Raw genomic sequence first — 23,310 nt, forward strand, 5'->3', positions numbered from 1 at the left:
TTTTAAAACTTAAGAAAAATTTGTGCACCAGGGAAGACGTTGAAGGTGGTTTTCTTTACCCTACCGGGGTGGGGTGGGACTGTGTATCAACCTTGATCTAACTACTTCCGGTGTTTCCAGGAACACGAAAGGGAAAGTCGACTGAGGGGTTTTACAAATCCATTTTTTGATCAATGACTAATTCATGTTCGTTTTGATCTGAAACTTATATCTTCAATATTCCTCATGTAGAAGGTTTTCATTCACGATTTTCGTACGTTCTGAGCGGGTGACTGATTACAATCCATTTGTCAAAAACCCAAAATTGGAAGCAACATCTGAATTCTGTTAGGTCTTCCTGTGTCCGAATTTCCCGCTCTTAGCATCGTGCTTTCGACATAGCTCCGAGAAAGCGCTTATAGCTGGAAGTCGACGGAAGAGAAAAGCTGTTTAAACGTGAGTATTCGAAATGCATTCTCTCTTTTATAGTTTTAACTGGAACGAATTATGTAGTAGCTAGAACGTCGACCTTTGATGAGGTTTGTACATGTTTTGTCGGGTCCATTTCAGTCAGGCGCGTACGTAGCTGCAATCGCATGCGTTAAAGTGGACCAGATTTTTGCTGTCTTACAAAGATATCTCATCGTTGAAACCTTCCTACCTGGAAAGTTAAAATGTCCCCTGCTCTGCAATTGTCTGCTAATGGCACGATCTTTCACAAAATGTTTCTAAAACAGACATGGCAGATTGTGTTAAGGAAGTCTTAAGCTTTCATTATATTAATATAAAGATGTTTTTTACTGCAATTGCCAATAAATAACACTTGATCTACCGTCTCCAAAAGAGTTGAATGATGTCGCGTTTGGGTGGACCTCAATCAAAGAGAGCCGTTGTCAAATAATTTTGAATTCTGACAAGATTTCAAGACCAATGATCCAAGAAATTGACAATTTAACCCACTATACTAAGAGTTTATTTTAATTAAGTAAAGCATTCTGCTTTGGATGTGTTGAAAAGTAAGCTAGACTTACCTATTCCTCTAATTGGGTTGAGCCCTGCAGTTGTTGCCATATAACAGTTGTCTACATGACACAGACAGTACACCAACATTCATGAATCAAAGTGAGACATAAACTGAGGGCCAGCAGTGATGTAAGGATCAGTTGATTTTTCCAAGAATTCAACACCCATTGAGCTGTTACCTAAATTAGGATTTTTTCCTACCAGTAAATAACCATATTTGGTGGCTTCAGTTGATCAACTTTTTTTCAAATGTAAATTCATCCAAACCTACATGTTTCACAGCCTGCACAATTGCGACATTGAGCCATTTTTCACTATTAATAGTCTATTATTCTTTGTTGCGTGTTGTTGTTTTATGGCAGTTCATTCAGACCAAACAACTTGGCTTGTGAGACTGTGAGATTCAAATTTCAAAATACGAGATTTCGAGATTCTAGTTTGAGACGCTGAGATTTTGAGACTTGCCGAAAATTTTCCGAAATCCATCTTTTTTCAAGGACCATCAGAACTATACCCCTAATAGGACACAACTTGTGAGTGGATTAATGTTGACACTGAGGTTAAGACTGTACTGTAGAATGCGACATGGTGGGGTCAGGATTGTTAAAGGATGATCTATACGTATCAATGTGAGTTTGTCACAATGATGTCACAGTATCAATTCCGCAAGGCAATCCCAATATCTCACTTATACCTAACTAACAAACTGCTATCAACCTGGAGGAGTAAATACATGTGGTTTGATATGGTAATTATCAATTAAGGCTGCAAAGTTTATGGGGTCATCTATGAAGGTGCTCAGCTCACCTGTTAAACCTGATGGAATTGCAGTTGACAAAACTTGTAGCATATCAGCACTATTTTTTTGCAATTTTGTCTTCTGCTGATGCCAGAGCTGTTGTCAATATATTTTTTTGAAAGTGGATGACAGGAAAGTTAGATATTTGTTCAAAACTGATATGAAAGTTATATTATTGAACACACACAAAATGAACAGATGATGTGTGCTGGGACAGACAGCTTTTTTTTAACAGCTTTATTGGGTGCTCCTCTTACAATATATACAGTCAACTCTCTCATAGCGACCACTTCTCCTAAGCGACCACCTCCCGTAAGCGACCACTTCATAATCAACTGTTTTGTTTCTCAGTTAAATACTGTTTCAAGAGCTCTCCCGCCACTCAAATTTCTTAAGGGACTGCGACCACCCAACATAATCACGTACGATCGTTAGTAAATCATCACTCAGAAGTGACAAAAGTTCAATTTTTAATGACGCTACCCCGGACTGCTGAAAGATAATTTTATAACAGTTCGGTTACAGACAGAGAAGATGGTTTTTATTAGATCTGTAGGTAAACGGGAATTGTTACAGTGATCTTTTCCAAAATGTTGTACAAAGTTTCATCAGAAGAATGAATAGATGTGAAAAAATCAAACAAATAAGCTTCTATTTGCCTAAGTTTAGCTGCTTACAAAAGGTAATATTTTATGTAATTAATTAATCAATTCAGTATTAGGCCTATTTTGTTGATCTTTCCCGTAAGCGACCACTTGGTCGTGCCTTTAGGCGAGCAAAAACTGGTTGTGGCTGCTAGCTTACAAACCCTGTTCCAAAGTTTAACTGTTCTGTTAAAGTACAAGGCCAAAAAAGTAGATGTTTTACAAAGAGGGGTACATAGATTGAAGGAGTTAGTTTGTCTTGTACGACCGTGGGAAACCAAAGATCATCTAAATCAGTACTACAAGAAGAACATCTAAATCAGTACTACAATAAAGGCATTTATAAAAAAAGACCTAGTCTTTGAGTTTGCGATCTAGAGAGAGTGGAAGTAAGTCTAGCCTCCCTCGCAGACGCTCTTTTGGTTTGTCACGCAATCTTTCCTCCCCAAGGAGATGTGTTCGTTGGGGAGGAAAGATTGTGTGACGAGCCAAAAGAGCGTCTGCGAGGAAGGCTAAAGTACATGTAAGTCTAGCCTGCAGGTAGGCTTGTTTCAGTCCATCCACAGGTCATACATGCTCCAACTCACTTCTCTGTGTTTGATACGATTGCGTGAACGGACCTAATACAGTAGTATGATAACTGGCCTAATGTAATCCAAAATTTCTACATTCCACACGCAGATTAATTGATCATGGCTTACATGGACAAGCAAATAAGAAGGCTGTCTTATGGCATTCAGAAGAAATTAGCAGATCTGCTTGATATGGTTGGCCCTCGTAACTGGAAAGCCCTCATCAGTGTTATGCCGGATAATGCATACACACCTGAGGAGGTAAGGAGATATAGTCATGTGTAAATCTAGGTAAATCCCTCAAGTTAAAGATCAGTTTAAACATGAGAGAGCCTTTGCACACTAGGAAATTCAAGCTGCAATAATTTATTGCAATCCCGATGCCAAAGCAAACATACTGGTACCTTAAAAGTTACACATTCTTTAAACTACCTTGTAGTGATTGTCACACTTAAGCCAATTTTGGTTTGATTTCATGGCTGACCAGTGTACAAATTAACCTTGAAAATTTGTCTTAATTGTGTGTTTTATTGAGAAGTACTCCTCTCTCCAAAAAAGGTGGAAACTTATTATTAGTTATCTTATTAGTGTCATGCAACTAGTATGTACCGACATTTTTTGAGTGTCTGTAAATGGTATACTCTGTAGGTGGTGTAAGTCCCGTAGCTATAGCAAAACAAAAAGTATTATAAGGTTAGCAATGTAATGTGTTACAATGAATAAATGATTAAAGACAAAAAATCTGTAGTACCTATGTACAACTAGGAGAGTATTTCCCCCTGGTTGGGTTGCTTGTCAATCACAGGATTACCACTGCTAATATGTTGTTCTAGAAAATATCCAATACATTCCCCATGGAAGGTTTTTGGTTTGAGCTCCCCACCCCCACCACTCTGGAAATTCCAGTTTAGCTCCATCCTTTTCTTTAAAAATTTTGGGCTTTTCATACCCCCATCCCCCTCAGAATTTCCAATGACCTTTCATGGGGTGGGTATGGATATTTTCTGGAACTGCACAATATATGGCTAGTGCATAGATCAAGGCCTTGTGCTACTGTTTTGTCTCCTTTGACAAGAAATTTCCTTACATTGACTCTCTTTCAACGTAACACCACAATTTATTGTTCACAGAACGGTCAGAAAAAAGAAAGGTTTGACAAGTACAGTTCAGCTAGTCTGTTCCAGGCTCTTGTATCAACATTGTAAATATAAAAAGACTTTCTCAAAGTCCAGATTCCAGGTGCTCACAGAATATACGACGTTCTTGCTGCGTAGGCCAAGCGAAGCGTTTGCATGACAGATTGTTTTTTTTTTTGGCACAAGGAAGCTTCTGTTTTTCGCCCTCCCTTTCTCCCTCTCTGTTTTCCACTGTTTTATCAGTGTGACAGGTGCCTGTCCTCCCTCAATGGCCTGGGGGCTCATGGCTGGTTTGCCAGGATTTGCCAGCCATGGGAACGGTCTCAATCTAGGAGCTGGCTGCCAATAGTGGAAGCTCCTGGCACCCAACTTCCACTTAGTGATGCGGTTGCTAAATCAGATTTTGCTGCCAGATCAGTAAAATATTGTTAATAGAACGTGACTGTCATGAGCTACTTATTCTCAGTGAGCCATTCATGGCTTATTTTTATCAATGGAGCTACTGTGTAGTCATGCTTCCAAGCTCATCAAAATCAATAGTTTTGTTGCAGCTTTGGTCGCTTTGTCCTTTGCATATTGTGGCATTTTTTTGCATTGGCTGAAAGTATTATTAGGCCCCCAAACTGTTGTATAGTACAGCTTAAACTACTGGCTAACTCAGCAGACATTGCCTAGCTATAAAAGTCCAAGCAAACCGTTCAAGGTCCACTTTGCAGTTCTGTTGTGCAGTGTAGTCGGTATTTGCTGTCAATTTAGCAAACTTTTTTTCCCTACCGCCCGCCCATTTGGAGATGGGTTGGCTACATTCCTTGCTTTTTAATTAACTAGCCAAGGGTCAATCCTGTGTGGTGCGGTGAAGTCTGCCAAGCTTAACTTCCCCCAAGCTTGTTCGCATGGAAGTTTTTGGTTATCACCTGCTAACCAATACTCTTGACCAATCCAGCATGTGCTGTCTACCGTTCAGCTCATAGTGCTGGGGAGATAAGTGAGGTTGGTTTGTCAAGCAAATCGGGAGTCGCACTGACTAACCAACCACAAGGCAGTGAACATTCCCCTCAATAAAGCCATCTTGAATCATTATCTTGTTTGTTGAATGAGTATTTTGCGCATTCCTTCATGTTCGATCCTCAGGAACAGTGGCATTAATCGAACATTTGTCAAATGAGTCCATTTAAAAAAGATCACATTAATATTAGTCAGTTTACTAAGTTTGAGGTTCTGTTGATAGATTGCAACCACGTATACGGCTTTTAGGAATCTGAAAAATTAGTCAGAGACTTTGTATGTATTTGTGAGATGCCATCTCAGAATTAGACACATTTGTATGGAATTTGGGCAACCTTCGACAGGTCACAGCCTGGTCACTACGCAATGAAAGATAACCAAACTTCCTAAACTTACTAATTTTTATGTGATCTTTCTGGCGATGGGGTTCATTTCTTCATATGACGCAAATTTGAACAATATGTGTAAACTATCGCCTTTTATGAACTTTGAAAGGCAATCCAATTTGCAATTGTGCAAATGATGATGATGATGTGATGTTGGTTGTACAAACTCCTCCTAATGAACATGTTACAATTTTCAGGTGAATTTATTTGAGATGGAATCAATGAGGATGGGAGGTAGTCCGACCATGGCTTTGCTAACAGACTTGGGGCAAAGATGCAAGACTGTGAAACAGTTGGTTGTCTGGCTGAAAAAAATAGAAAATGACAAAGCCCTAGACATACTGGAATATCAAGGTAATTAAAGTGTTGTAGCCCTTTAAGCCCCAATGTCACTACACACACATTTTTGTTGTTCGTGGCAATTACTTCTGAGGCTACTATTTGGGAGACAGATGTTTGGTTTATCAACAGAGCTGATAACTAAAGGTAAATTGGCCACCGTAAAGAGATTGGAGTGCTGACGTTTCGAGCGTTAGACCTTTGTCGGGAAGGATCTGCTCTGATGAAGAGGTTCGCTTTGACGAAGGGCTTATGTTTGAAATGTCAGCACTCAAATCTCTTTAGGGTGCTAATTTAATTTTAAATAGATATCAACTCTGTTGATAAACCAAACATTTGTTTCTGCTCCCTGGACACCAATGCAGTACTGTAGTTTCTTTAGAAACTAACCAAATCCATTTTTTTTTTTTTACTATTTGGGAGAATTTGCCTGAATGTTAAGACATTTTAACTCATTCTATTTGAGAGAATCCTATCATGTGTTAACTGTCTGATCTTTGGTGATCATTTTCTTTATTGCCATGACTTGTAACACGGGGTTTATTCGAACCTGAGACCCAGGCACTGGTACTGAAGCGGGACCTGGTTACTGACACCCGTTTACTCTGAACATGATACACTTTCCCTGTCTTTGGAGAGATTTATATGCCAGTCTAAACAAGACAAATCAATGAATGGTATCCATCTATTTACCATTAATAACCCCCCTACCACAACCATTAATGAAAACCTTGTGTATGTGAATGACTGACTGGCTGGCTGACTGACTGACTGACTGACTGACTGACTGACTGACTGACTGACTGACTGACTGACTGACTGACTGACTGACTGACTGACTGACTGCCTGCCTGCCTGCCTGCCTGCCTGCCCTGGCTGGCCGGCCTGCTGACTGACTGACTGACTGACTGACTGGCTTGACTGACCGACTGACTGACTGACTGACTGACTGACTGACTGACTGACTGACTGACTGACTGACTGACTGACTCACTGACTGGCTGACTGACTGACTGACTGACTGACTGACTGACTGACTGACTGACTTAACCTTGGGACAGACTTTGGCTGGTTAGGCCCTAATAATTATAATAGCTAATAACAATAGCTAATTTGCTGAAGCAAAAACAAAAAAAAGTTAAACAGGAAATTCTGTAATAAAAGGTGCCTTGGCTAGCCAATCAACCATCAGTGTAAACAACTGGTAAAAACAAATTGCATTTTTTCAATGACCATTTCTGAAAAAATTGGTTAGTTTTTGGAACATACCCTGTAAAGCGAATTAGAATTTACCAATGTATGATGTTATGAGATTTGAGGCACTGTTTTCCAGAGTTCTGACCCTTCAGTCAACAACATGCCATGACTTCAGGAATGATGTCTAAACTTGCATTTCACACGAGCAAAGGTGTAAAATGAAGGAGGAGCTTGCCCTTTTTATAGCGGAACTTTTTGTTTAAGTTATGACAACTTACAGTGCTAACAAATTAAATTAATCATATTACAATATATTTATATTTAACTATTGTAAATAAATGCTATCTCAAATCAGAAATTAAACCTAATTTTCTATATGGCAGCCTTAAAGGCATTCAATGTAGTTGAAGCCCTAACATTGTTTGATAGCAAGTTCCAAACAGTAGCGGCCAAGGAGAAGTTACAGTGTAGCTGCTAATCTCTACTGGACTTAAAGAACTAATTAAAATCAACGTACGCAACATTTAACAGTGCGGGTTGTATCCACATGCACCTACCCATTCAATTAAAATTTTAAATAATTTGTATAATTTTTTTTAAATGTTCACCATATAGAGGAAATAGTAATCATCGAACAGCCCAGGTCACACTCAGTTCGCGCTGGCATGAGCGTAACTTTGAGGTGCAAGGCCACAGGGTATCCAACTCCAGAGTATCAGTGGGTTAAGGATGGCGCAGCCCTACCAGATGGAGTGGACGAAGAGCTTACTTTTGACAGTGCAGACACGAGTGACAGTGGCAAATATCATTGCATCGTGTCTAATCGATTGAATGCAGAAAAAAGCAATGCTGTGGAGTTACAAGTATTACCTTCACCAGGTGAGTTGATCATGATGAATGGCTAGCTGGTTGACAGTTTGGCAACCCTTTTTTTTTAAAAAAATAAAAAAACAGCTCAGAATTAAAGGTCCTTACTATATGGCTTAGGCTAGTGGCTGATATAACGCGTGCTCTGATTGGCTAAGAGCAAGATCAGAGCAGGGTATTATGCACCCGTAATGCTCACAGGCTGATTACAGATTATGCAAATTAGGGTTAGGCTTCTTTTTTTCCTTATAAAGAAAGTCACATAATAAACAACTTAATAACCTCAATCATTTGGTCATTACAGGAAAATCTCAAACCTTGGCCTAGCCGTATTGACCTCATGACATGGCAAGGCCTCAGTTTGAGATTTTCCCATAACGACCTCACTGTCAGTTTTGTAAATGTGCATATTAATCTACATGCAATCTTATTAAATTAGTAAATTCGCATATTAACCCTTTCACTCCCAGCAGTGATCAATGTGTAATTTCTCCTTACATTATCAATACAGTGTCAACCGGACAGGTAATGAGAAATATAAAGAAAATCTTCAACTGGGTGATATTGTTTGATTTAACACCAAATCCTGTGATGTATGGCAGTTTGAGTCAGGAGAATTAACATTCAGATTGTGGGAGCGAAAGAGTTAAATTATCTAAATTTTTGTGTGATTTGTTAACATGATTAGAGGTGCAAAATAGTCCCTAGGGGAATCCAGAGTCTTGTAAAATTTAGGTTAGGTCTCGAAATCTTTGATTTTGTAGACTGGGTGTTGAAATCTCCCGTTTTCTGAGCTTGCATGCCTGCAGGGCTATTTACAGACTATATCAAGCTACAGTTTATGCAGTCTCAGTCTCAGGTAGTAAAACCCGGGTCAGCATCTCGACAAGCCTTGGATTTCCCTGCCAGCATGCAGGCCTTTGATTAACCAGTACCATCCCTCCCCTAACCCTCTCATTTTAATTGCAAAAACAGATTGAAATAAATACCCTGGGGGATTGTCAAGACAGCCAATGTTCATACTGGTAATTTGGACGTGTAAAGAATGAGACATTAGTGCTATAATCTTGGTATTTACCTTCAAGCTGCTCCTTTTTTAATTTCTCTTTAGTGTCTCATGGTGGAAAGACTCGTCAAGTGAAACCACCACAAGGTAAGAAATACGCAACAGAAAATAACAACTTTCTGTGGTGGGGGTTGTGGAATTCAGCAATCAAAATAATTATTATTACCATTTTGTGCCTGGTTGTCTAAAGCGATAACAATTTATCCATTGGCTAAATTGGTACCTGCAGCAGGGAAAATGTGCTGAAAAATGTCACCTTTTGAAGTTCTGTGAAATACAGATCAGACAAAATGCCATTTATAATCGTGCTTAGAGCTGTGTGGAAATCTTGCAAAATGCATTTTTCGGGGTCCATTTGAAATTGACTGATGCCTACATGTAACTCGAATGCCATACCTACCAATTCCCTTCCTAGATAGCTTTGCCATATTGTACAAATTGAACAAATTGGAATCAGTGTTGTAGTAGTTCATTCCAAGTAACGTGAACTTTTGCTAACTTTCAAGTGACATTTTTGTTGGCATTGCCATATGATTGTAGTTGCCTAAAATCCCTTAGTACAGCACTGCACGGTGTTTTAATTAACTTAGTTAAATGTTTTTCTCACCTTGCTGTTGTCAGCTAAAAACCCTCCAGTCATCATCCATCACCCTCAGTCCTGCGTGGTGCCCGTCGGTCACCCATTCAGCCTCCAATGTGAAGTTCTGGAATCACCAGTGGCATACCAGTGGTATAAAGATGGGTTTTTGCTTGTGGGAGAGACCAGACCCGCCTTGAATTTTCAGCCATTTAATTACAGAAATGAAGGCAACTATAGCTGCAGAGTGGAAAACAGTGCTGGCGACGCACTTAGTAACGTCGCAACATTAGAGGGTACAAATGGTAGGTGATTTGCTGTACTTTTTAATAACATGCAAAAGCTTGGATGCTCCAAACCAATAAATTTTTTAATTTGTAATAACTGAATTATTTTATCACTGTCAATCATTAATTATGATTGACAGTGAAAGTATTCTCAAAAATTCTAACTGCCCTGATATTGCACACTGTTAGTGACTTTTTTGTTCATCTCAAAACAAAAGGAATAAATAACAATTTTTTCCATGTTACAAATAAAGTGGAAGGTGACATATTTGTGCCAAAAGAATACTTTTTTATTGCAGTTGCAGCTGTAAATTTAAATTCTTGAGGTGATGAAAGCCTTCTAAAGAGATTTACACTGAAACAAACTGTTTTATGCCCATAGAAAAATAAAGAGAAATTACTCAGTGGCTCAAAATCGTTATTAATCCAGACAACGTGAAAGCAATATGAACCGGTGAACTAAAGTTCTGTTTACTTACTGACGGCAGTGTAAACAGAACCACTTTTGAAAAAAAAGTGTAGCTGTATATGTAGGTACGCAGGGATTTTTTGAAAGTTATGCTTGCCGGGATTCTCTTAAAATAAATTATTATTGATGTGTTCATCAACCAGACACGAGGTCTGGATGGCAGAGACAGACTTCTTTTCTTTGTTCGTATGTATGTAAAGTTCGTACACATGTGAACAGAGAAAAGAGACAAAGTGTTAATTACTGAACTTTGTGAGCTTGCCTTATTGAACAACGTTTTTTTCTATTAAGCAATTTCCATTTGAAAATGTTAGCCAACACATACAGTCTGGATGAAAAGCAAGTGGTACAGATGAAAAAATCTAGACCACTTGTGAAACCAGCCATTTAATTCACCTGGGTCATACAGGGACGAGAAATTAAAATAATATAATTACGTCTCTAGTTGCTCAGCTAAGAAGAAGGAGAAATCTAAGGTTGTTAGTGTGAGGTGGTGTGTTTGACATCATCAAGGTTATATACATGTACAACTAATTAACAAACCTGTGGATCTTAGACCTCAGATCAAACAGGCTGAGTTTAGAAATGTTGGTTTCCGTGGATGGAGGAAAACCAGAGAAAAACCCTCCAAACAAGGACAAGAACCAACAAACACAACAGCCGGGCATATGTCACTGTCTCGCCAACTTCAAGATAAAAATCAAGGTCAAGTTGGCGGGTGGTGAGTGCATGCTGCACCAACATTGCTCCTTTTAAATTTTCCTTTTGTTAATGAAATCCTTGAAAGGAGCCTGTGTCATTTTGTCAGTTTGGAATTTGGACCCAAAAGGGATATAAAAACATTGGAAATTGGGGAAACACCAATCCCTCTAATTCAATTGTGCTGGAGAAGATCTTTGAGAAATTATTGCTTGTCTGCAAAGGCTTGCATGAAGATCTTGCAGGCCAATCAAGTTAAGGCAGATCCTTTAAGATGTAAAATCTTGAAGGCTTGTGCAGTTTCTTGGTAGCTCCTGCAAGATCCCAAAATTTTGCATAGACCACAACTAGCACTACAAGATTGTGATTTTTGTGAAAGCATGTTAATTTTGCAATATCCTTGTAAGATCCTCATGAAACCCATGAGGATCTTAATTATTAAGATAAAACTACCAGAAGTACTCATAGACAAGGACCAATCCTTCATGGTTTTTGAAAGAACTTTTATTAATTTTTTTTTAATTTGTAATATAATGGTGTTATAATAATTATAACGCCTATTGTGACAGGAGTTGTTTTGTGTGGAAAGACAATGAAATAAATTTGTTTCATTCCTTTGACAGTATGCATTTAATTCTGATTTGATTTCATTTTTTGTTATTTGTTAGCCTCAGGTCCTGATGGATACAGTCCTCTGTACAATCAGTCAGGTAGGATTGATAATGAAATTAATTTGTATTGTATATTAATAATAACATGTTGTACCCATCAGAACTTAAAATGGAAGTCTTAAAACACAGTATGTGGATTTCTTGGATATTTGTGCTTCACACCTTGAGGCAAAGTTACTCATACATTTGCATGTGGGCCTAAACTCTTTCGGGAAATATTGCCCCTGACAAGAATGTTTTATCCAGTGCTTTGAAATGAAATTTTTCAAAATACTTACATGTAGTTGTATTGTACTGTCTTCTTTGACTTCAGCAGTACATGGCAGATCACCCCAGCTCACCCAAAAAGGTAAGGATTTGATGTGTAATCTCAGTTTTTCAGAATGCAAGATATGTTCACAGAGCTAATAGAACTCAGCTTCCTATTCTAGTGTAGGGCTGTGTAACTTTAAGTAATGCTGTGAATAAGATAATAAGTGGTTAAAAAAAATAACAAATTTTACCTTTTATTCACTATAACTCATTTGACTTTCTTTTCAATGGTTTTCCTCAGCCACAGACAAGATTGCTCTTGTCATTGGTAACCGTGACTATGTGCGCTTGCCAATCGATGAAAGTCCCCTGGTTCACACCTGCAGTGATGCAAAGATGCTTGCATCAATTTTACGGAAGCCAGAAATGGGTTTCAAAGTGATCTCCCTTATGAACCTGACAAGGGAGGAGATGTATGCGGCACTTCACATCTTTTACAGCCTCCTTGGTGAGGGAGTGTATGGCTTGGTGTACTTCGCAGGGCATGGATTTGAGGAGGGAGGGCAGAATTACTTGGTTCCTGTTGATACTGTAGGGGAATGGTTGCCGCAGGATGCTGTGTGTGCTCAGAAAATGTTGGACGAGATGAACAGATACCAGACAGAGTTGATTGTCTTTCTTTTGGACATTTGTCGTAAGAGGTACATGAACATAATTACATCTTTGTCCATATTTGTAAAATTATCTGTGACATTGTGTTACTCCAGGAAATGGAAATGTCCATTCCCCACCACCCCCCCCCCCCGGAAGATTTTTGGTTTCAACCCAATCCCTCCCCCCCCCCCCCCTCGCAATCCGCAAAAATTCTGGTGCTGGGCTAGTACATCGAAAAGCGATCTGAAAAGTCATTTGGGGATGGTTATACTTTCAGCCCTTCAATAATGAAATAGCTTGTAATAATTACGCGGGATGCCCTGAAGGGGCATACCGTGTCTAAAAACAAGTCGATTTCTTTTTTTTTTTTTTTTTTCTTCCTCGTAGCCACAAATCCGTACATTAATTTATTCATTAAACCCTCCCTTCTCCTACTCCGGATGTATTGTTCTGATTGTCTTCAACAGAAGCAGGCCAATCAAAATCCATTCTTGTCGCTTACACCGCGAGGGAGAAGACCCACTCACCCCTACCTGTGTGACGTCAACGCATCATTTGATATATTTATTAAAAACGGATTAAATTGTCGCGCCATATTGTTAACATGTTGTGGACTCAAGTGTGCCGTTTTCAAACAGAAATTTCACCATTTTGAAGCGGTAAATCGAAAGAATAACTTCTAAGAAGCACCCGACATTTAAAACGGTGGAAATTGGAGAGTTCCTGGCGAAGGAATCGTGCTTTGTTTGACAGTCTTGGACCACAACGCAAGACTGAAAAGAGGTCATTGAGAAGCTTACGTTATCGTAATGGAATTTTACAAATTTCCGGTGATAGTCTGAGTCGCGTAACACAAAGGAAACAACGTAACGTGATCGTCGTGACTCAAACTATTCCATTAGCAAGGACAGTTTTATAAATCGGGGAAGCATACAGTTGGAAAAAATGAATCAGCCCCAGCATCACACGTAATGCCAGTATAGCAGGCATCTTGTTATTGTTGTTATAAGCTATTAATTATTATTATAAGCTATTTCATTAGGAACCCCACTGTTAGACTAACCCAACTTAGATGTATTTTTAGTATGTAGTTATACAATATTATATATCAATTCAATAGTAAATGAAAGTCAATTTTTTCTTCAGAACAAATGCAGAAACAAGTTTTGCTTTCAAGAGCTACGAGTTCCCATACGATGCACAAGCTGTCTTGGGATTTGCCACGTAAGTTAACTACATAAAATTTAAATTTTTTCACTGCACCAGTCAGTTGTTTTACACACATGATTTCATGTGTTAAAGGTGTGTGTGGCAAGAATTGCAATGCAGCCATTTCTCATTTTCATTGTCATTGATGACAACTTAATTTTGTCTGCTCAATCTAGTTAAAAATAATAATAGGTTTTTTAGTTTGTCATTTCTAAGTTCCTCTTGTTGATATAAGTTCTTAAACTCATTTAATAATTCATGAAGATGAAAACTACAAAGGCAGTTGGAAATGTGATCTTATTAGTTGAGACCAATTTCAACATATTAAAAGCTGCGAGACTTAGAAGAGTAAACAACAGAAATTACATTGAGGCTCAGAGATAAAATTTTTTTAATATAATTATTGAAGTTGGTCCATTGGTCTTTTGCTTTGAATTGCTCCTAGAATTTTATTAATGGTTTGAGAACCTATGCTGTATATCAAACACTCAATTGAAAAGAGTGCTACATCCAATTTCCAAACACCTCAAAGAAGTTGGGTGAAAAACTGAGCCACGCCTCATTTTTTCAACCTACTTATCTGTGTTTGGAAATTTGATGAAGAATTCATCATAATGCTTGATATATTATGATAAATTAAATAATTATGTTGACTCTGTTAATTTGTCTGACAGGGTTCCTCATTCAGAAGCTTATGAAAGAAGACAAGATCCAAATGGAATGTACATGAAACACCTGTTGAAACATGTCATGAATGACGTCAAGGTTGAGGATGTCTTACATCAAGTTGCAGCAGGTGATAGGCTGTTAAAATACAATGATTATGGAACTCCTGCTTTGTCCTGGGGGAGGGGGGGAAGGGGGTGGGGGAGTGAAATCTTTGCCAGATTTTTTTTTGTTGGTGGGGGGTGGGGCGAGTAAGATTCAGGGAGGTATCTTGTACTAATAAAAATTTCATAATATTATTTGTACAAATAAACTGGGTGTTTTGGTGATATGAGTAATGAGACATTGTCAACCCATGGTCAAAAACTCTGGTGAATTGCATCTGAGTTAACAAAAAGCCATCTGAAAGTCATTTGGGTCGGTTATGTTCTTATCCCTTCAAGTATGGTACTTAGCAAATACTCATTCTGGACAATAATTATTAGGTCTCCAGTACACTACTTACCAAGCTGCAGTATGTCAGTTCTGCAAAATCTATCTTTTCTGGTTTATTGCTGACAAAATTAATATAATTAATAACAATTAACTTTCCTTGATTTCCAACTGTTTGTTAGATGTTGAAGCTGAGGTGAAGACCAATCAGTGGGTAGAGAGGCAACGTCCACAGTACCACACCACCACCACCGGCAATTACAGCTTGTGTGATCCCATTGTACCAGACCAGTATTCAGATGCACGGCAAAGACTGTGGCATGACATTCACAGTAAGTGAACATGTCACCTTCAATTGAGTCATTGGGTGCATTTCTTTGGGAAAATCCGAATCCGGATTTTTTATCCAAGATCACTTGGGTCATGGTGTATCAAAGGAACCAACAAATCCACTCTGGGTAAGGATTCGTTGGTTCCTTTGATGCACCATGATCCCAATGATCTTGGATCAAAAATCTGGATTCAGATCCATTACATGTAGGTATACTGTTGCACAGGGGTGGGGGTTTTAAGCCTGTCACTGGATGGAATGCAAATAATTTGTAGTTATTGATGACTGTATAAAAATGATCAATACTTTACAAGGTGATTCTAGCCATTCAAATGAAAGTAGCAGTTTAGAAATATGGGGCTCCATCTCGTAAGGGAATAACTCAGCTTCATTAAGGGTACATTCTTTTGGGGCTATTCCAGCTATTCTTATTCAGGTTTAGGAATAACAGAATACACAGAATTTCAATTTCGAAAAGAACGCTCCTAAAATCTGGAAATGGAATACCCATGGCGGAGGTGATCTGAGAACTACTATGTCTGCGCACGCGAGCCGCAACATAGGATTTCCTGCCAAAAATTTCCCAAAAGAATGCATATTGTGTGTATTCCGATAACTGCATTCCTTCTATTCTGTTCATTCTGTTATCGGGAGCAGAATGAACAGAATGATATCCTTGTCTAGATAATCAGATGCTTGGATGAACAGAATGATATTCTGTTTATTCCAAAAACGGAATAGCACCCAAAAGAACACAAATATCATCTATTCCGAGTATTCCTATTCCGGAATAGTCCCAAAACAACTCACCCTAAGCTTAGCTTAGCCTTCTGATTCAGATTTCCTTAGAACTTTAAAGAAAATCTGGATGTCAGATGTTATTGAGAATAGAGGTAGTGACTAATGTTACAGTGTGCTAGCCAAGGATAATTTTTAATAGTGAAACTGGGAGTACTTTCCATTTGCCAGAACTGGCCAATCTGGCCTGCTATAGTCTGTAAATCAAATGCACTATTTTGAAAGAATGGTACTACAAAATGTTGAAAAATAACTTATTTTGAAGATTGAAATTCAAAGGACTAGGATAAAAATTCTCCTTAAAATAAGTACATTCTGTTCACAAACTGACTGGTCTGGCCGACCAGCTCTGACAGATGGAAAACGCCCTGGGTTGTAATTATTACAACTTGCTCCCCAAAACAGAGGAAGAGCTCTTTGAGAGAGTGAGAGGATGGACGTCAGTACTAACTGTCACATTGATTCTCCAAAGAGAGGAATGTCTTCTAAATTTATCAAACATAATTTGTTGATTGTAAAGATACATGTTTGATGTTTCTTAACATAACAATCATGACTGTCTGGTTGAAACCTTAAAATTTGACTAGTTTAGTATCATTTGGTACTGTTTTGAGTCTATGGGTTAAATTACAAAAATAATTATTATTAACAATTTTCCAGTGAACTAGAAACCTGTAATAATTCTGTGTGTAATAAGATATGGTAAAGCTTGCTTGGCATGAAACTCTATTCCTCTTTTAATTAATAACCTGTGGAGGGACCAAAGGAATTGATGAAAACCCTTGATTGGACACTACTTCCAAATTGTTCGGGGTTTTTTCCCTCTGTATTTCTGTAAGCATAACAATCTCTTTTTTTTACTTCTTGCAGAGCTCCCACAGAAGCGAGACATCAAGATTGAATCAGGCATCAAGATAGAGGCCAGCTTTGAACACCTGAACTGGCTGTCCAATGCAATTGTGCTGTGTTTGAGAGTGATAGACCTGGGTGAAGCAACGTTCTGTGATGCCAGCTTGATGCTACAAAACTTGCCCTTTGTAAGTTTAATTTATAAATTAAACTGCTTTTTGTTTCAGTTGAGGCTTTTGGTAGAGTGTAAGTAAAACATTTGTTAACTGAAATATATAGTTTTCTGCTTGAAATCATGTCTGGATGGGTGTCGACACTCAGTTACATGTATGTACAAAGCTGAATTTTAGCTGTTTGCTCACGGCAAAACTTTTTCTTTATCGACTGTGAAATTAGCATGTATCAAAACAAGGTGTCTGGAAATGGCATGTTTCTGTGAGGGGTATGACCTTAGCCAGGACATTTTGTCCTACACTATTTGTCTCTTACAACTAAAGGCTGTTGTTTATTAATGGATGTTGGCAGAAGCTTTGAAAATACTCTATCCATGATGTGTTTTAAAATGATTAAATTTCTGAATATTGTGTATCATCTTTAATGTATTTATGTTGTATTTTTTGGTTAATGGCAAAATAAATGAATTGAATTGAATTGATATTTTAGGATGTGCAGAACATTCACTTCCATCCATCTACAACCAACATACTGAGACAAGTTGTGCAGGTAGGATTCTGGTTTTAAAAAGTCACATATTAGCCTGATGCAAACTCAAGGGATTTTAAACATGTAACTACTGTTCTATGTACTATATCTTTGCACGGTTTAAAGAGTCTCTTTGAGTTCATGAATGCAGAGTACCCCATGAATGAGGAAGCCCAGTTTGGATCTGCACTTCTTCACCACAGAGAATTGTTTTGCAACAAGTATGTTATCCCCTAAACTGTGGCTTCCCACTTACATTCATTTACTTATCTTCCATGATTCCATCTGCGGTGCTCAAGCTACTGTTTTAGAACAAAGAAATACCTTTACGCACCTTTTTTTAGCATTTTAAAACCACGAGGCAGCCAAACTGGGATCTGCACTTCTTGAACACTGGCAGAGAATTGTCTTGCAAAACATGTTACCTTAAAGCTTTGGCATTCCGTCTGATTCCATCTGCACTAAAGCTATTCTTTAAGAACAATAGACAAGTATACCATTATAAAGTAATTTTCTGTTAGAGTATGTAGCATTTTAAACAAATGCTTTAAACAGATGAAAATAGTTTTACTATTATTTACCCTCACCAGAAGTCTCCTGAGGCTCAGAATGGAATTGTTGCTCGGTGCTCACCCATGGAGCACGCCAGGCCTTCCAAAAGCCCTGTGGAGAGGATTAGTGACATCTACAACATACAAAGACTCAAGGTAAACAAACAGAAAGCTGGCAAGGGAACTCCCTTAATATTAATGTTTATTTCATCCTTACAACACCCCAGATGGAGGTGCACTGATGTATTAGCTAAGTGGTTAGTTCTTCGGACTCACATTCAATTGAACAGTCATTTGCTGTATTGTTTCTTTTGACAAGGAACAATAATGCTCCACGTAATTTACATCTCTAATCATCCAGTTGTTTAAATTGGTACAACAAAGTACTACTGGGGCTAACCCTGTGATGGGGGGGGGGGGGGGGCACTTGTTTCATGATAGTTGCTTCCCACTATAGATTGAAACAGGCTGACAATGGAGTGTGGTTACAAAGATTACTATCAGTGATTAAAATGCAAATAAATAAATAATAAAAGAAGTTACTCTTGACAGTAGCACTGGGATTAAAATTAATATTGTGCAGTTCCAGAAAAAATCCATAGCCACCCCAACTCAGATTTCTTTTTACCGAGTGTGCCCGTGTCAGTGACTGAAAAATACATTATTCTCACAGTAGCTAAGTTCTTTCTTCAAATCAGGAGTCTGGCATGCTAACCTCCGCACCCACCTCCACACTGTTTAAAGGAATAACGTCCACAACCTAATAAGTTTTCTCATTTTATTCTCAGCACCCGCTTGCACTGACAATCACTGTCAAATATGTGCTTAAAGGATCCCATGAGGAACGAACCAAGCACACTGTGGAAGTGTTCAATTTCAAGGAGTTTGGAATTGCTGCAGCTTTCTTTAAGGACTGAAAACTGTCATTGATGGTTGTTGTCCTGAAAAATTATGTACCATGAATAGCTAAGCACTTTGTTGAGGTGTTTAATTTCAAAGATTTCAGAACTGCCAAAACATTATTTAATGAGTAAACACTTATTGGTGATTGATATTCAAGTGTGTACAGGTAGATTCTGAAGATTTGGCACCGGTATATAGTGAAGGGCATTGTAGATTTATTATTGATAGATTTCATTATTAATAACTAGCAATTCTTATTACTTAATAGCCTATTCACCTAGTATACTGGATACTGCAGGGAACAAAATTCATTTTTCCCTGGACTGTACACTTCAATATTTAAAGGTGACCTCCATTACTGTCATAAGAAGCTGGTTATGGAGGCAACCATGACAGCCAACTGGCTGGCAACATGACTGGTATTAAAACTAAGCTTGAAAAATTGTGACATTAACTATGGAAGACTACATGTATCTTGATGGAGTTGATGACTGCCTAACTGGTACTTACCTTGTGGAAACGTCTTTTAGACTGTTGATGAAGTTTGTGCGGTGCGAAGAGACCAGCAAACTGTCCATGTCTTCTGTATGCATGATTTGATTCATGTGGTGGTGTGCAGTCAGCACCAGTAATGTTGGTGTTGTATAATATTTTGTGATTGCTATAAATAGGTTCATATAGAGCAGTTATATATATATTTTAATACACATGGCGTAATAGATCTTTACTCTAACATGTTGAAGTAATGTTTAAAACAGGAGCAGCAGTGTTTTATCGGGATTTAAAACTACAAGGCGCAGCCAAGTGGTTTTAAGCCTGATAAAACACATGCTGCAAGTTTTTTGAATGGTTTCAAAAACATTCCTGGAAAAGTGTGTGTCAAGAGAGTTCATAACAAGTTTTAAAACCACTGCACGTGATGTTTTATCGACCATTTGATAGGTCAATAGACTTATGAATTATTATGCGTTTTTAAAGGTGGCAGGAAAATGTTCAGTATGGTGGTGGAAAGTGCAGAAGGGTGCGATTATGGTTAAATCGGAGAATAGCAAAAAATGAGTTTTGAGATACGATTCTTCCGATTCTCCGATTTTTCTACTTGGCACGATTCTCCGATTATTCCGATTCTTCCGATTATACGATTCTTCTCGAAACAAGCGCACTACACATGAATATATCTCGTTCTTTAATCCATTAGCTGAAACAAGCGCGCGCACTACACATGAATATATCTCGTTCTTTAAATTAGCCGAAACAAGCGCACTGCACATGAATATATCTCGTTCTTAAGGCAAAATCGTACAGTCGGAAGAATCGTGGAATCGGACAATCACTTCTAAAGTCTCTTAAGGTAAAATCGTAGAATCGGAAGAATCGCAGAATCGGATAATCATTTCTAAAGTGTCTTATGGTAAAATCGTAGAATCGGAAGAATCGTAGAATCGGATAATCATTTCTAAAGGCTCTTATGGTAGAATCGGAAGAATCGTAGAATCGGATAATCATTTCTAAAGTCTCTTAAGCTAAAATCGTAGAATAGGAAGAATCGGAGACTTCAATCGTAAAATAGGTAAAAACCTTAGTGGTAAATCGTAGAATAGTACGCCTAAATCGGACATACTATTCTCCGATTTAGCCATAATCGCACTGCTCTCGGAAAGTGGCTTATTTTGTCTAGTGCTCAGTCAACGTGTCCAATGTACTTGCATTCGTACACATTTGTTAAACAGATTACCTCCTGTTGAACCTCTGTGAAGGAGAGCTAAAGCATTTAGGAAACTGCAATATTATTATCATCTAATGGTAGTTATTTCATACAGTGAAAAAGATACTTGTGAATGGTTGATTGAAAATAAAAAATCGTTAACATTAAGGTCATTTTTTTAGCATTTGATCAGTGCACTACACTCTTTTTTTATAAGCACATATAGTTTTGGGGTTGAAGCTGAACAGTATTTTCTTAATTTTTTTGGCAATTTGAGGCTGAAAACTTCTTTAAGATCTACTTCTTAATAAGTTTTCAATAAATCTATGTGGACGTGACCAAGACACCTATTATTTGGGTTAATTGGACAGAATTTTTATGTAACATTATTTTGTCCATATTTAAACTGTTTGGTTGGAATAAAAATGTTCTTAACTGACCCTTAGCCTGGGTAATGTTCTTAGTAAGTTCTTTTAAAAACATTTAATCTCAGCCTCAACATTGTTATAAAAAAGAGTGTAGTTTGCCAGGAAACTATCAGTAGAAATACAGGATCTAGTTTAATTCTAAACTGAAGTGGTCTCTATTAAGTCCAGATCACTGAAAACTAAGCTTGACCTTTGGATGACTGGAAAAGAGTACCCAACATGAAGCAAAAAGTAAAGAATTCTCAATTCAAGACAGTATTAATAATTATTTGCTGACTATGGTTAGTTTTTCCCTTACAATGTTCCCCTTCTTTGAAAGAACAAAGAACAGTAATAATGCTTCTTTTGTCCTTTTCAAGGGGGTCACCACATCACATAAGCTGCCCAGTTTCTAAGTAACTGGCCTCACAAACGTGTACTTTTAGTACTAATATTTTAGCTTTATCATTTTGCTTTTCTGATTGTATTTTTTTCTGTCTTTTTTCATTTTATTTATTATAATTTTTTTTACTCATGGCAAAACAAGAAATACTTACTGGTAAAAGTACCAAGTCAACACTCTGTTGTCATTATAATTATATTTGAATTGAATATTGGGCATTAAGCTATAATCATGTATAATCTTAGTATTAATGGTGTTTTTATAATATTGTAATTTATATTAAACAAAATAAATGATCAGTGTTAAAAAATAACAAGAATTTTCAATTGTTTCTTGTTGTACTACTATTTATTGTAACCCTATATTTCTTGGAGGCTAATTCAGTGGAGGGTTATACTGAAACACTAATTCACTGTTGCGTGGGAAGTCAGAGTGAGAAATATTGAGATGAAATGGAATTGGCGAGATGCTGAATGAGGGAGAAATGGGCCGTTAGCAGCTACTGGTCACATGGTACAAAATCAACCTTGCTAAAGAGCAAGGTTGATTTTGGGACATCCAAAATAAAGCGACTTCAACCAGTCAAACTTGAATTTTCTTTGTTTAGGATTGTCCCAGTATGTAGCTTGCTCTCAAGCATGATGTATTTTGTACCATGTGACCGTTAGCTGCAAAGGGCCCATTGCAAGATAAAGCTGCAATATTAGAGAGATTTAGTATTGCATTTATGGCAAACACGAGATTTGCATTATTTTGTGTTTCCTTGAAAAAATAAGTACACAGATAAGAGTGGTGCAAAATAATTCTGGCCTTTAATGCTAACGCAAAACTACTCAATTTTACTGGGAAACAGAAAACAGCGAGCGACAAATACAAGGTAAACATGGTCACATGTTCATTATTGCTGTTTGGCGTAAACGTAATTCTAAATATCTCTTTGGTGTTATGACATAAAGATCTGAATATACCCCCCTCCTGCAAGAAAAAAATTCAGCGACTACATGTATAATGGTCCTCTCAAGGGAAGTTCATGGACTTTAAGCGGGGGGGGGGGGGGGGGGGGGGGAAACAAGGCCTCACTGAAAATATACTTAAGCTCCGCAGTTCCCCTAACAGTCAAAGTTTTTGGATCCCTGTTCTAGTTGTTTAATTTTCGTCCTAGAACAGTCAGTGACTTTGTATATATCAACTGCATTTGCACCAGAACGGTATGAATTAAAGCTACTCAGAGCCTATTGTTTCACTCTGTTGTTTTCAACAACATAACTGAAGTCTCCTGATCATTTTGTACCTGTATGTATGGCTTCCTTGATTGCTGAGTATCTTGCATTGACTTGAAAGAGAGGAGAAGATAGACAGCACAAAGAATGCATTGCTTTACCCAATAGGCCTTTGTCACCTGGCAGCCATGTTGAGTCTCAGAAGAATAAAAAGCTTTGTTTTGTTTTTGTTTTGTTTTTTTTCACGGCAAGCCTCGCCCAGATGCAAATTCAGTGCAAGGCTTACTGTGCAAAAACAAAGGTTTTTATTCTCCTGAGACTCAACATGCATGGCTGCCAAGTGACAAAGGTCTATTAAACACACTGTTGACATTCTTGGTTGAAGTTTTGTTTTCTTGAAGCAATTATAGAAACATCTGCCAGCCCCACCCATACACATTGGTTCTGATAATCTCTGTGGTTGTCTGTCAAATTTTTAGACTTCCTTAGCAATTTTGAATGGAAAGGTTGTG

The 23,310-nt window shown here is 37.9% G+C and overlaps 2 protein-coding genes across 4 annotated transcripts in view; one reads left to right on the top strand and one right to left on the bottom strand.

Annotated features, from left to right (window-relative positions):
* The window catches only part of LOC146456175 (mucosa-associated lymphoid tissue lymphoma translocation protein 1-like), a 27,419-nt gene extending 26,385 nt beyond the window's left edge, over positions 1-1,034 (bottom strand). The window contains exons 1-2 of the mRNA XM_085093364.1: positions 1,011-1,034; positions 641-707 (exon numbers count right to left, since the gene is read on the bottom strand). The gene's annotated coding sequence lies outside the window, so the exon portion shown is untranslated. The remainder of the gene's footprint in view (positions 1-640; positions 708-1,010) is intronic.
* Positions 123-21,897, top strand: LOC146456181 (mucosa-associated lymphoid tissue lymphoma translocation protein 1-like). Of its 3 annotated transcripts, none has more exons than XM_085093360.1 (17): positions 123-435; positions 3,127-3,278; positions 5,742-5,898; positions 7,696-7,959; positions 9,059-9,100; positions 9,635-9,895; positions 11,714-11,755; positions 12,030-12,065; positions 12,270-12,669; positions 13,769-13,846; positions 14,506-14,627; positions 15,112-15,261; positions 16,929-17,095; positions 17,571-17,630; positions 18,200-18,316; positions 18,949-20,074; positions 20,725-21,897. In XM_085093360.1, exons 2-16 carry the CDS (start codon positions 3,138-3,140, stop codon positions 19,075-19,077), a joined length of 2,166 nt encoding a protein of 721 aa, XP_084949486.1. In that variant the 5' UTR covers positions 123-435; positions 3,127-3,137; the 3' UTR covers positions 19,078-20,074; positions 20,725-21,897. The 3 variants fall into 3 exon arrangements, with proteins under 3 accessions (XP_084949486.1, XP_084949488.1, XP_084949487.1); XM_085093362.1 differs by having other exon boundaries at positions 18,203-18,316; XM_085093361.1 differs by having other exon boundaries at positions 12,033-12,065.
* The last annotated feature ends 1,413 nt before the right edge of the window (positions 21,898-23,310 follow it).

This window comes from Pavona decussata, unplaced genomic scaffold (assembly GCF_977016875.1).
Source record: "Pavona decussata unplaced genomic scaffold, jaPavDecu1.1 SCAFFOLD_260, whole genome shotgun sequence".
Classification (NCBI taxonomy): domain Eukaryota; kingdom Metazoa; phylum Cnidaria; class Anthozoa; order Scleractinia; family Agariciidae; genus Pavona; species Pavona decussata.